We start from the raw sequence: 15,004 nt of genomic DNA on the forward strand, positions 1-15,004 counted from the left end.
AAATTGTATTCATCAAACCACAGGATAGATTTCTATTTTAGTTCAGTTTCTCTTAAAAAAGCCGAGGGCTTGAGTGGGTGGATGCATTTCTGGGTCTTATTCTTGTTTTTTTTTCTTGTTTTTTGTCCATGCAGTGATTGTCTCCATAGAATCAGGTTATTTTTAATGCAGCACAACCTGAAGGTCCAAGATTACCATAAAATTTAGTTTTTTGGTCTTACAACGTCTAAAGACCTAAAAGGGTTTGAAAAGTAGCTACGACTTGTTTACGACTCTGTATCGCAAAAAGCTTTCCTCCTATGCATGATCGTGTATTGATTTAGTGTGTGGTTCTCTGTCTGCATTAAGAAGGCCTACGAATGGTTTGTGTGTGACCAAGAGAGAAGAGAGAAAGATGGAAATGACTGAACTGCATGCAACTAAATTTAGCGAAGCTTGAAGAATTACAAAACAATGTTACGTTATGATATGTCATTTTTTGCTTTTAGCTCATCTTCTGTAAAAATGTCAAAAATATATTTATATTTTCTATTTATATGCCCCATATGTCCCTATTTATATGTAAATATACATATTAAGGATTAATTGGAATAATCTTTGTTCCATGTCTTTTAATGTAATGAAATAAGGTTCATATTAATATTCCAGGCATGTTTTCCTTGGACTTGCTTTAATAAGATGGAGGCTGCATGTCCCCCAACACTCAATTTCCTTGTGTGAATGTTTTTTTTAATGCCATTGTTTCAAAACTTTAATTAGCTGTGTTCAATCGGGAATAGCATATTGCATGTACTTCATTATGCTCAGTAAATTAGAATCCTGTTTAATTTAAAGTCCTAAAAGGTCTCTTTTTTTCCTGACACCTCCAGATGGCCAACTATCACTAAGCTTATTATTTTGGTCATTTTTAATGTGTATGTGTTTTGGTGTCATGTATGTTTTTGTGGCTTGGTTCACTGTCAAGTGATGTAATAGTCTGCTTTTTGCTGAAGCAAAGGCCGATGCTGACATCAAGACTTGAAAAAGCAACTGGGTAGTCTGACTTGTATTTTAAGTTCACTGCACTTTACACCTGTCGCAAACTCTGTTTTGGTATTTAAATTATTACTGCAGACATTTGCTAACGAGGCGCAGTCATAAGTTAATGCGTGTTGCAAATTAATCTATGGGAGTTTCCCTTTCAGACTACAAAATGTATGGAGGGTATTATCTAAATGAATCATGCAGCTTGATTTACTAAACACATGATTCACTGTTGACTTTGCCATTATTCATCAGCGTGAAAAGCCCATTTTAAGTTTTAGTTTTTGAAGTGGCTGTCATAGTTACAGTGAGTAAGAGGCACAGGTGTTGTGCAACACTGCTTAGGGAAGAGACTGTGGGAAGACATAGATTCTCTATTTGTATAGATTTAATTGAAATGCGAGAAGAAGACATTATCAGAACTGTCAAATCCATTATTCTCAATTGACTGTCAGAAATATAAGACAACCTGGAATCTCTAAGTAGAAGCAGCCAAACTTTTTGCAGCTCTTCCTGTTTAATTCTTTACTTTTATTTATTACACTTTTTTTTTCATGTACCACAATTTAAGTAGCTTGGAGTTCATCGTCAACATATTTATCTGTGTTGTCCTTGAATGAAGAGGAATGTAACGTTCCAAAAACAGAAAGGATTAACTTTTATTGATTAACTAACTTTCGAGCAAATGCATGGCTGCAGTTACTTACAGCACTCACACCAGAATATCATAAAAAATTATTGATAAGAAACAAAATCAGAAATCACTGTCGTACTGGTCAAGCTCTGTGAAATTGTGTGTTTTGTTTTATGTTAAATCATGTCATTGTATCAGGCTTCACTTGCTCTAAAAGATATGTGTTTGCGCAGTGCAAAGGATAAAGGATTCTTATTCCATAGTCTTTCTTTATAAATACTAGTTTATGTGGGAAAAACATGTGTACCCCTTGGTTTTGTGTGTATTATCAGTCGTGCATCTGGACCCAGATATTTGTCTGTGTGTTGAGGTTTGTGGATTTACTCCTCAATCTGCACAGCACAGTACAAAGAAGGCAGCTTGCTGGCTTTTGCATCATCCCACAATGAAATTGCTTTTGCAGTCCTTTGAGTGGATATGTTCAGTGGCCTTTCTGGGTCTGGATTTTGACCCAGGTGTTGTCCTGATTTCTGAACCAGTGGCTTGGAGTTGCTGTTCTTTTGTGAGAGTTTAGTGCTTTGCTCTTCATATCCACTGTGTAAACGTTGGCCATCGCTGACACAGGAGATGCAAGGCTGCATTTATGTCCAAACTAATAGGTGGTGGATTGACAAAGGTCTTGGAGAGCTGCATCAAGATGGCTCTTGAAACAATACCAACCAACTTCACCCCCAGCCAGATCTGTGCTCTGACACAAAATTAGCCAGCAAGAAATTAGGTTACAGTGATGCTGAACTTTTAAGTAATTAAAACTCTTCTTCTTAAGAACAGAACATAGTCTAAATGTCATATAGTGTATTTGAGTGAGTTTTTGTAAAGGTTTGTTCCTTGCAGAATTAAATGTTTGAAATATTTTTTTCATGTAAACATTGTTATAAAGGTCAGCACATTTCAAATGAAAAGACAGGCTTCATATTTAATTGCCTCCTATATGTTATCAGGGAAAATACTATGGAACAAAGTAAAGAGATATGTAAGAAATGTTTGGAGGGAAGAGACATAGAGAAGAAAATGTGGTTTTGGGATTAAGCATCAAGGAGAAACTATGACAGAAAAGGAGAGTGAGTCCTAAGGCACTTTGTTCTATCCACATAAATTGATTTCATCGTTGAGACTGCCTACAGAGTTTTAGGTGAGTTCAATTTGAAATTGAAGAGACTGTGGCTTTGATTATGCTGCCAAGAATTGATTGAATCTTTGTATACTCTAGTGGTGAGATCATCTCTGAGCTGGATCATGGCCAGTTCACAAGAAAAGGTCTTGGGAAAAGTAAAGAAAAGGAAAAAAAGTGCACAATGTGCCCATGAGTGGAGTTTAGCAACTCTCTGAAGAATGTGCTCATTTCTCAAGGTGTCCGTTTTCCTTCGAGCAAGAATAACTTAACAAAAGCTTTTGTATTCAAATTCATTTCACATTTCTTTGTCTGTCAGTTATTGCTTAACAGTCCTTTGCAGTTATCATCTGCACTTGTGCATGTTACTGCCAGAGGTCACCTCATTTCAAAATGTAACATAGGTAGTGATAACAACATGGACAAACAATCTGTGCTATAGTTTCTTGGCAGTGGAAAAGTGTATATATTTTTTTTCTTATAAGCAATAATGTGTAGCAACATGAATATTTTTTGTTATGTAAGGCAAAAGTTCGCTGTTCACATATGCAAATGTGCTCTCACTCTTTGGATTGCCTTCTTTGACAATAAAAAAAAGATTTTTCTGCTGTCGCCAAATTGCATATTATATGAACAGATATCACTGGGAAAACAAGTGATCGAATCAGTTTGTGACATGACAGCTATAGCTTAGCCATGGGTGCTTATAATGTGTATAATAGAATGTCTCTAATCAAAAGAGAATGGTGTCTCTTCTTTCCTCTGCCTTGTCACACAGTGGTGCTTTGTGAAAAATAAGCAGAATCTGGCTGACTAAATTTAACCAAGTAATAACCGACAGTGTTTCCTCTGTTAGAGACTAAATCTGAGAAGCATTTTAAAAATGTATCATCTGTTGTGAACGTGTATCATTCAACCTTTAGTTTATCATCATGTAAGTTGAATGTGAATATATTGCTGCTGTTTAGCCACACATTTGGGATCTTAAATGTAGTACAGTTTCTAGAAATCAGTAAGCATTGATAAAGTTTTTTGCATTTTGAACATTATTTATGATTTATTTAAGACTTTATGATACTGTACTTAATATACTTTTAATGTTTCCCCCCTCAGCAACATATGAAAAGTCATGTGAGATATACAAACACAAAGGCAACACTTCTGGGCACTATTACATAGATGTTGACGGCAGCGGACCAGTCAAACCTCAGCTCGTTTATTGCAACATGACAGGTAAAAATCATTTGCATTTTTTACAAACTGTATGAATTATTGTTAAAGACCTCGCTACTTCACTCTTTATCTTTCTATGCCTCTCCATCAGAGGACGACACATGGACTGTGATCCAGCACAATAACACAGAGCTGACCAGAGTTCAGTCCTCCCCTGAAAGAAATCAACACTTTGCCCATTTTGACTACTCTTCTGAAGAGGAGCAGCTTGCAGCCATCATCAGTCAGTCAGAGCACTGTGAGCAGGAGCTATCCTACCACTGCAGGAAGTCTCGCCTCCTCAATACTCTGGGTGAGTTATGGGTAAAAAGCTTTTTGACATTTTATGCTATGAGATTGAGATAAGTATAACTAATATATCGTTGAAAAATGCGACCTGAAACCTCTGACGAGAAGGACTCCCACTTTTGTTGAGTGTGTTTGTGGATGGAGAAATGTAGTTAAAATGGCCAAATGCAACTTCTTTGCTATGTAAGCTTTTCTGGATGAGAGATTTATATCTTTGACCCCAATGGAGTGGTGTGTATTGCTTATGTAGCCAATTTAGATACTAATTAAAACACAAATTACAAATCCGTTGTGCATTATGTCCTCCACAATTTGCTGTAGCTAAAAGACTAAACTTAATTTTTCAAGTAAATCATCAACTGCATCCCTTTCTATGTCTTTTTTATACTCCCAATAAATAAAGAATAGAATACACAACACAGAATGGTTCAGGTAGATGCAGGTAGGAGAGAAAGTAATCTTGTTTTGGCCTGTGAACCAGTGTTTTATGCACTAAAAAGCCCACTTATCAGGATAAATGTGGAGGAGAGAAGTCTTGAGCGTGTAGGTGCTTATTATCTGTCTAGTTTTATCAGGGAAACAGCAGCAGTAGTCTGGGCAGGCACAGGGTTGCTGGGTTTTTCTGAAATTCTAAAGGAGTGTGTTGGTACAGTTACATGGAAAAAGAAGAAGAAGAAAGCTGGAAATGATAAATCTTCTGTCTTTACATTTGGTATGAAAGCTGTCAGAACGAAATGTCACAAGCATTTCTCAATCGCCATCCTCACAGGACTCCTTTTCTTGCCTGTGTCGAATTAATTTGAAATTCATGCGTGTTTTACAGTACAACTCCTCCGTGCCAGAAAAAAGGGGGTTAAGTTGTGCATGGTTGTGTGTGTGTTCAAGATGGTGCTCCGTTCAGCTGGTGGGTGGGAGGCCCAGGTCCAGGTCAGGTCCAGACCTACTGGGGTGGAGCTCTGCCTGGGAGCCAGCAGTGTGCTTGCGGTCTGCAGAACAGCTGCCTGGACTCAAGTTACAACTGCAATTGTGATGCTGACTATGATCAATGGTACTGTACCCTGCCTTGCAGTTGTGCCCCTCAATATCCATGACAAAACTGTGGAAATGTGAATAAATTCTGTGTTAAGAATATCCCAAGGCCTTGTGATCTACTAATTCTTTTTGCCTATCGCATGGCAAATTATTATGGAATTTGTTGACAGTTTAGTTTGGTTTAGTTTGTTTTTCCTGTGGGCACATTCACAAGTAACCCTCTGAGAACAAATGACTGCAGTTGAGACACAGCGTAAGCCTTCGAAATAGACCTTCTGCTCTTCTTCGACATTCTTTTTCTCATCCACCATGCACCTCAGGACTGATGACTCAGGCCTACTCACCCATAAGGAGATCCTCCCAGTCAGGTCTCTGGTGCTGGGTGACATCCAACGACCAGGGTCAGAGGCAGCCTACCAGGTGGGACCCTTCCGTTGTCGTGGAGACAGTAAGTCAGTTTCAACGATCAATACTTTACAATAGTGCAATAATCCTTATTCAACCTTCTTCCTGCTATTTATTTTTCTTAATGTAACTCTAGAAAGGCAGCTAATTAAGCTACCTAATTAGCAGACCCACAGTTAAAATATGACCCCTCCTTATGCTCTTAACAACCAGTAATGACGATATGTATAAGAAATTCATGTGATAAACTCACAGCCTTGAGTCTAATGAGTAGATAAATACATGCCTTAAGATAAATCAACACAAATGAGATGACATAGCTGGGACTGGGACTTTTTTCTTGGCTAATTAGCTGAACAGTTGGTTAATTTGTTTACTACATGATTTTCATTGTATAATCATCATTATGAGTTTTTTGTATGAACTTTCTTTCCAGAGTTTTAGATTCAGTGTCTGAAAAAAGGAAAGTTTTACAGCTGTTTATGTTAGAGAACAAAAAAAGAAGGTTGCAAAGCTTTCAAAAACGTTTCAGTTTTACTGTCTTGCAGAGAACTTCTGGAATGCAGCATTTTTTGACAAAGAGACATCCTACCTTCACTTCCCCACCTTTCATGGAGAGCTGAATGCAGACATATATTTTCTTTTTAAAACAACATTCTCCTCTGGGGTCTTCCTTGAAAATCTGGGCATCAAGGACTTCATAAGGATAGAACTCAGCTGTAAGTGACAACTCATTAATGATTTGCCTCAATGTTATAAAAATGCGTTTTCTTCCAAATACTTGGTAATGGGATACTTTAACAGCATTATGGTTAGTTCAGCCTAATGCGTGGGGTTGTACAGAATGACAACATGAGAATATGTGCTGAATTTAAGAGTTTCTACCTGTTCATCTTAATTTTTAGTTAGATTTCACTCATGCACAGATACAAGTCTTTCAACCTTGGTTTAACGCACAATTTACAATGTAAAAATTAGATTTTTTTTTTTAATCTTTGGAAAACTTAATTTTAAGGGTTTTCTACCTGTCAAACCTCTCTATGAAATTGAACTTTTTTTAAAACAGGGATTTAAATCACTGTTTTTAAAACTGAATAATTCCTTTATGTATGATGTTTTCACAACCGAACACAACAGATTCCTTTTATTGCTTCAACTATTTGTACTGCATAATTAGCATAGCAGCAATCTGAAAAATTTCAACCAGATTTTGGAAAGAAATGGCATTGTGTGCCAGTAAGTTGGATAAACGAGGCAGCAATCAAGCTAACATTCTTGAAATGATTGAAAACTAAAAAATCTTCTGTGACACACACATTATAATGATAAGCATGCATTGTTTCTCCGAACATGATTTTTTGTTCATTCTTTTTCCTGCGTACCCCCAATCTATTACACTTTCTTCTCATCTCTTACACTTTCACACACTAATATACAAGCAAACACGCAGTTAGCATGTGGGAACACACACAGTGTCAGTCAAATGCTGCCGCTCTTCCATAAGGAACCCTTATCATTGTTAAAGCAGAGCATGTATGTTTCTTCTCCATGACTACAGAGGAGTGATGTTTCGCTCAGACACAGGTGTTAATCACTCAGCTAACTTCTTCCCATAGTGTATAGTGCAGGCAAGCAGACAGTGTTATGACGGATGAATGGTTACAGTGTAGAATTCAGCTCAACACGCTTAATCATTGTAAAGTACATGCTGTTAAGATTTATGGTAACAAGTTCATGAGCCATGACCAAATGTTTTTAAACTAAATAGTGTGCAAATCTGCTATTGGAAATAGGCTTAGAAGAGCATAGAAGCAGACAAGACATTAGTGTTATGAAGATGTTAGCAGCCAGATGAGTTTTTTGAGGGATGTGTAAAAATTGAAAGTGTTACAGTAAATCAACCAAACAAAGGTGTGGTGGTGCAAGATTGCAAGAATAGGCTGCATGCTGAGACAACCAGATCTTAAATACTCCTAGAGGACTAGCAAGATGGCCCAGGCTGCTCTTATAAATCTAATTTATCAGCAATACAAAAAACAAATGAGTAGCATAATGTGTCTTCTACAATCAGTGAAGCTTTCGACATTTTAACAACTGTTAGAGCAGTATGTCACTGGTGTAAATGCCCCTTAATAATCAGCTTTGCAAACAAAAAAAAAAGGCCAGCGCTCTTTGTTTACTTTTGTTGTACATGGTAAGTTTTCCTTTTAATCCACTGTAGTCTGCTGATATTCATTTACCCATATCACACACACATTCACAACACTGTGTTGGGTCAAAAATGTGAGGTCAGGACATGCCTGCCTGCTGTGCAGAATCTTCTTCACTGTATGTACTTAAGGCTTAGCCACTAAAAAGATAGAGTAAGGGGCAGATCTGGTCTGAAAATTGTCAGTAGCCTATCGATAAAATATTTAATGTAGTCAATACAGTACAGCAGAAAGGCCTTCAAAAATCTACATTAGATTAGCTTTTCACTAGCACACATTGTTTAAACAACAAAGTCTTCAAATGCCTTCTTAAAATATAATTTGAAAAAAACAGGGATGCTGTCACTTTATGTGAGATATTGACAAAGTAGAGAGTCTCAGGTCAGAATTTTAAAGTAAATATTGAACATAAAGAAGCAGCGAGTGTCAGTTGGCTCATGTAGGAGTAATTGATATCCCTTAGTGACAGTTAATGTTCAGGCTACAGGGAATAACCAGTTGCCATGTTTCCCATCTGTCTTTTTCACTCTTGAAAGTCCAATAAAGAAAAAAAACAAGCCAACTAAAATAAGATATGCAAATTCTAGCCAAATTACACTTTTTACACTCGAAGCACATGAGCACTCCTATTCATTACCGCTTGTGAATATGATAATGAAATGTGATTTCAAATGTTTGTAACTGATGAGTTTTATTGTGTGTGAAGAACTGGGCCAAAGGAACCATAAACATGTTTGACAATGAACAGCTGAATGACCTTTTAATGGTGCTGAGACTTGGTTTTCAGCACAGTTGATGCACACACACACACACACACACACACACACACACACACAAACAAACAAACAAATGCAAATCTGTTGCTGCAGTCTCTCTTTCCTGCCCCTCACTTGTTTCTAAATGATCACAGATCTCTGTCCAGCTGTTTGTCCATGCTGCCAACAGATGGACGGGTGGGAGGAAGTGAGCTCACCTCTCTGCCAACATATGATTATGGAGGAATGAAACCAAATAGTTTTATAGAAAAATGGCACAATTTGAAGCCAGAATGTAAAAAATCGTAATCTTATGTCATACCTATTTTATCCTATAAGGATTAAATACAAATATGTTTGGAAAACAAACTGTCTTGAAAGTAAAAGCCTTTTTGCTGGAAGTTTTAAAAATATATATTTATATAATATGACGCATCACAGTCATTCTACTCCATCCACATAGGAAACTGCATGCATATAATTCACAGGGCAGCCTGTATGGTGTCTGGCTATAATTTGCCTAATTATATTGTTTTGATCTGCTGTCATGGAAAAAGTATTTATTCATCAATTAATTTATGAAGTGATGGCAATATCAGGCCATCTCGTTTACATAAGGTCAGACGGCATTTGTCTTTTTCCACACGAGGACAGCTTTAATCTAGTTTATACTGATAACGGCTAGAGTTCCCTTTAACCACTCGTAATGCTACTATCCTATTTTATTTCATGGCTTTATTAAACTGTGCAGTGAAAGTGTAAACTGGTAACTTAACTTTGCTTATGGTGTGCTCCGTAACTATAACGCTTCTGGTACAGGCACAAAGATACAGTGTTCTTTTGCAGTTGGTTAAAGTTGTTCTGGAGGTTGGGGTTTTGGAGGCAGAGCTAAAGCACAACAGAGAGGGAGAAAGAGGGAAGAAATTTTTAAACTGCAGTATTGTGCAAAACTTTTGAGCTATCCCTCATTTCTTTATATTTTGCTTCCAAGACGCCAGACTTTCTTTTAATCTTTTAAAGTGGTCTTAAGCAAATTATTCAGGCTGTCTGAAGCTCTTTCAGTTTTTCTTTGACACTGGCTGCTTTGCAAAAGCAAATTTGATCTTTTCGTACTATATTACTTGCAACCTGTCTCAAAGACACAATTTGTTTCCATTTGTTTAGTTCTGTGAAGTCTATGAAAAGTGCCAACGATAACACTGTTTGACAGACATAAAATAGTATTTTTGCTCCAACAAGGTGATTCCCAAAGAGTTATTAGCCAAAAACTTAACCAAAAGCATATATCGGCATGGTACGCTTCTTAAACTGTATTTATGTTTTTGTTGTATTTGTTTTTGCGTATTTTTGTTTTTAAATTACATTACTCTTCATCAGCTTCTACGGAGGTCGTCTTCTCTTTTGATGTGGGGAATGGACCTCTGAAAGTGCGAGTGGAGACAAATGTCCCGCTGAATGATAACCGGTGGCACAGCGTGAAAGCTGAGCGAAACGTGAAGGAGGCATCACTACGTGTCGATAATTTCCCTGCTGCCACACAGCAAGCTCCTGCTGACGGACACATTCATCTGCAGCTCAACAGCCAGTTATTTATAGGTGAGGAGCAAAAGTTAGAATACATACTGTATGTTTGAAGAAAGAAATCTTGAGAGGCCTTTTATAACCCTGCTGGTCTGATGTGCTAAAACGTTGAGAGCTTTAATGATTAGTGCTGGTGATACTGAATGCATGAACAAAAATATCTGATTTGCTTTGCTGAGGACATAATCAGTCCCTGCCATCTTAACAATTATTTTGCACTTCCAAATCTTTTCAGGTAGATAAGATAAGATAAGGGTTGTCAGTCTTCAAATCCCATTAAGAAGCCAAAGCTAACATTATGTTAGTGGTTATCTCAAAAGGTCAATCTATACCGACAGGTCAAAGGGAATAGTTGTGTTTAAAGACAAATGGCTGCTTAATTCCCCTAAAATTTTCAATACACTGTAGTTTTCAAGTCAGTCAGATCAAACTGAATTTGTTTATATTGCTTGCAACCATAAGACTACCACACATTTGGTGTTGTGTTGAAAATTTACATAGAGAGTGCTCTGGAGCTGTTTTGCTGGCAGTGGATGTGAAAGGGAAGATTGAGTAATATCTCTAAAATGTCATACTATCAGCAAGAGAGTTTAAATCTAGAGACACTTGGACCTTCGAAGTGCATACTGACCCAAAACACACTTCAAAGATTTTTTGTGGAATGGATAATATTAAGCTATTAGACAGCCTGCTCGTAGTCCACTTTAGCTTGAAAGCAAAAGCTGAGGTGGACTGTATTTGAAAGGGGTACGGTCATAATTCTGCCAGAAACTTTGTTAATATGGACAACTGGACAGTTCAAGCTGAGACATCTCACACTAAAAAGTTATTTTGTCATTCATGGGGAGCCTTCAGGAGAATCTTTCACAAACTTTATCTCTTTTCCTCCCAAATTCTTCACTTTCTTAAACTCATCCACAGACTCATTTATCTCCCACTCATGCATCTTAAGTGAATTTGAGAGGATGAAAATCCATCTTGTGTTATGAGGCTCTATGTCTTTGCAAATATTATGAACATTTGTTTATTGTTAAACAAATTTTGAAGGGAAACCAACAAATATTGAGAGTAGAGAGATGCAGAATTGACTGCCTGGATGTGTTAAGCTGATAATCCTTGCTGAACAGCTAAAAAGACGTGACTATAAGACTTTCTTCCTCCTGAGCAGGATCGTCCTGATTGTTTTTTGCCAGCAATGGTAGGATGGAAATGTGATTTTGGGAAAAATTAAACAGATTGCTTTGTGGAAGGGTGCTTATGCATTTGATAAGGACATGATTCGCTGCTGAACATCACAGCTTTTTCTGTTCCTGTAGAGTAATTGTTAATTTGTCAGGTTAGAAGCAAGCCCTCTATTAAATCATAACTCACAATACTGCAGAAAAATTCATATTAAAATAAATAGCTTTTCCCATTTGTAGTATGTAAGCTCTGCAGTGTATAGATTAATTAAAAAGGTATTCCACTGTTTTGCTTAGCAAGCCATTATATTGCTTTGAGGGAAGATCATGTGATGCAAATTCATGCTTTTTCAATGTAGTTTATCACCATAGAACTCATTCATATAAACTCACATCCCTGTATGAAGTATGAAGCTGAATTAACCACTCTTGATCACAATGAAGGAATTATTTAAGCCTGTGTGACAGATATATATGTCACTTGCTCACATATAGTAGCATGCTGTAGTGCAAGTAATACATTACATATATTGTCTCTGTAACCAAATTGCTTTTTATATTTATTGTTATGCTCAAATTTTCAATCATATTCATTGCCAAATACATAAAAGGTCATCAAGGAACCAAACTGACAGTAGCCGCAAAGAATCTGGACTGTCTGTAGCTCAGGAAGGGCAGAGCACCTATCCAGAGAGGAGAAGCTGTAAAGTCAGCTGACTATGTGAAATATGTGTGTCTGAATGTAAATTTTCATTTTCAGTAGCTGAGTTGGAGGGATCAGAAGGTAAGAAATGGCCAAACTAAGGGTGGAGTCGCAGTTCTGAACAGACTAACTAACAACAATACACTGATGAGGATATGCTTTGTCTCGTAGATAATATATAAATATCTTAAAAAAGTAACTGATCTAATTCATCGCCAGGTGAGCACACTGGCACATGCTCGTCTAAGTAGTGTCCACTTGGTGCATCCACTTGTGGAGATGTTTTGTTTTGCGGTTGAAATGTCAGGTTCTCACATTTCTGTGGTTTGATTAGATAACATTTCATTCTTTCATTGTTGGTACAGACGAAACGGTAGATAAATGATCAACAAACATTGCACTTAGTTCTTGAGAACAGGATCAAAAGATGTTAAATGCTTTCAGTTAAATCTGTTTGTATATTTGTGCAAAGTTTGAGTATGGGACTTGTGCACTTTTATGAAAGTGTCAGTGCAACTTGTCCAATTTTTCAAGCTGTATAGGTACTTTAAATTCTGGGGGTTATTTTTGCTATGAAGCGCGAGAACAAAGGTGGTTTGTCTGCCCCTGTTTGAACACTGCCAGCACATTTCCTCCCAGAGGGTAGGATCTCGTAGCAGGCACTGAGGTTAGGGTTCTTAACCACCTTGTCACTTGCTGTTGCTCAGTTTTGTGTAATTGCCTAGGCTCATTTTCTTTCCTGTTTTGTCTTTTTAGGCCAGAAAAAGAAAGGTATTTTTAGATTTCCTAAAACCCTTTGGATAACCCTTCCTGTCAGCTCTATACAGACAAATTTTACTTCATAGAACATCAACTAAAAAATATTCAAATAAAGAATTTTACTTTTGCTTGGCTAAAATGTTAAAACTCTTTCCATCCCTGACATTATGTTAATGATGCTCTTTAGCCTTTTTTCATGCATGCAGCAGTCACTCTGCAGCAGTGGTTTGACTCCAAGTGTACACCGCACTTGTGGGAGGGAAGAATAGAGTGATGCTTTTAGGAAATGGTTCACAGCCAGCAGATTTGCTTAAATCAGAATGCTCAAGAGAGATTGATTGGTGAGTCATTCTTGTACAACCTGTCTACAGCTGCTTTATGCTGCATTAAATGGTTCTTTATCTGTAATTTAAGTCCCCAAAGCCTTCTGAAGGAAGCAGAATGCATGTGTTAATGACTTGTGCATGTAGAGGCTATAAGGCTATTAGAGCGTTGATGTGGAAGATGTCATATTGGAGAAGCTCATCAATCATGAGTACAACTTCAAATCAAATTTGAATGTACACACCTGCCTCTGGCTGCAGATTTGGGGTGCTGTAGTGTTGAGTTGGAGAAGTCTCTCCCTGTTTATTAAGTGTTTGTCTTCAGGTGCCACTCAGATTGACAGAACTAATGCAAATAAATGACATGAGAAAACATTGGCTAAGATTGTACATATTCATTATACTTTTATCCTGCTGCCCTTACATGAACCTTTGTACAAAAACCTTGCACTTTGCATCTTTAGTTCCACTTTGTTTGTTTGTGCTCTTGAAGTCAAAAAGTATAAATGCTTAAAAATCTGAAATTCTTCCTTTCATGTAGGATTTTTCTGACTACAACAGGATGTCTCTCTGACAGTTTCTGTCTCTAAAAAGGAAACCACTGTCCCATTTAGGTTAGTTTTTCCAAACTCAATCTATTTGAGTAATACCCTGCCAACTTTAATGGGTAAAAAAAAAAACAGTGATGCATGGACATGAATGAGACGTTGCTGGCTTGGAGGAATGTGTTTTGCCAATTCTAAACTGTGTGCTAGGTTGCTATATTAGAATGTTAATTGTCAGGTGAAAATAGAAAGAGATTCCTTCTCACCTGTCAGTGTAAAGAGTGAATATGAGACACCAGATGGCTCATAAGCCAAGCAGCTGGGCAATCAACAGCCCTACCAGTGCTCAGCAGCTTCTCTTTCATCATCCATGCCCTGCAGAGTAGACAGCCATGTTGAGCTGCTGTGGCAACATGTGGCTGTCACTCAAAATTTATTGCAAAGGAAAAATTTAAAAATTGTAGATATTACAGAGACAGAATAAGAAGAGAACTGCAATGACTCGGGGGACATTTTGTTGATAAGGTGTGTTCAGTTGGTGTTCTTTAACATACAGAAAAAAAAAGTATCAATCATCTCAGATTTTTTAAAATGTCTTTCTTTTCATTTGCAGGAGGCACCGCATCCAGACAAAAAGGCTTTTTGGGCTGCATTCGCTCTCTGCAGCTGAACGGTGTCACCCTGGACCTGGAGGAGAGGGCAAAGATCACCCCCGGAGTCCGACCTGGATGCCCGGGCCACTGCAGTAGTTATAGCATGCTTTGCCGAAACCAGGGACAATGTGTGGAAAAAGTCCAAGGGATCTCCTGTGACTGCAGCCATTCTGCCTACACTGGAGCCTTCTGCCACAAAGGTACAGACACTGACACACACTGAAGGCTTTCTGCTCATAAATACTCAGAGCCAAACTGATGATCTGTGCCTTTTCAATAAGTGCATTCTGTTAACTCTTTTTTATGAATGACTTCACAAAACTAACAGAGGGTTTTAAGCTTTTAGTTAAAGATCACATCATTTAGAATTTTTGCCCACCAGAAATTTCAAGATCTATCTTCCTGCAGACGGTTGGCTTATATGGCTTCTTTTACTTCTTAAGTTTTTCTTTTTCTTTTGTATTCTTTTAGGAGATGATAGACTAATTCAACATTAAATTCAGTATAG

The 15,004-nt window shown here is 37.5% G+C and overlaps 1 protein-coding gene across 1 annotated transcript in view; it reads left to right on the top strand.

Annotated features, from left to right (window-relative positions):
* LOC142400736 (contactin-associated protein-like 4) overlaps positions 1–15,004 on the top strand; it is a 100,716-nt gene that overhangs the window by 74,032 nt on the left and 11,680 nt on the right. The window contains exons 12-18 of the mRNA XM_075485911.1: positions 3,942–4,061; positions 4,153–4,353; positions 5,235–5,397; positions 5,702–5,829; positions 6,335–6,505; positions 10,129–10,347; positions 14,457–14,696. Of these exons, the coding sequence (XP_075342026.1) occupies positions 3,942–4,061; positions 4,153–4,353; positions 5,235–5,397; positions 5,702–5,829; positions 6,335–6,505; positions 10,129–10,347; positions 14,457–14,696 (1,242 nt within the window). The remainder of the gene's footprint in view (positions 1–3,941; positions 4,062–4,152; positions 4,354–5,234; positions 5,398–5,701; positions 5,830–6,334; positions 6,506–10,128; positions 10,348–14,456; positions 14,697–15,004) is intronic.

The sequence above is a fragment of the Odontesthes bonariensis genome, chromosome 15, assembly GCF_027942865.1.
Source record: "Odontesthes bonariensis isolate fOdoBon6 chromosome 15, fOdoBon6.hap1, whole genome shotgun sequence".
NCBI lineage: Eukaryota > Metazoa > Chordata > Actinopteri > Atheriniformes > Atherinopsidae > Odontesthes > Odontesthes bonariensis.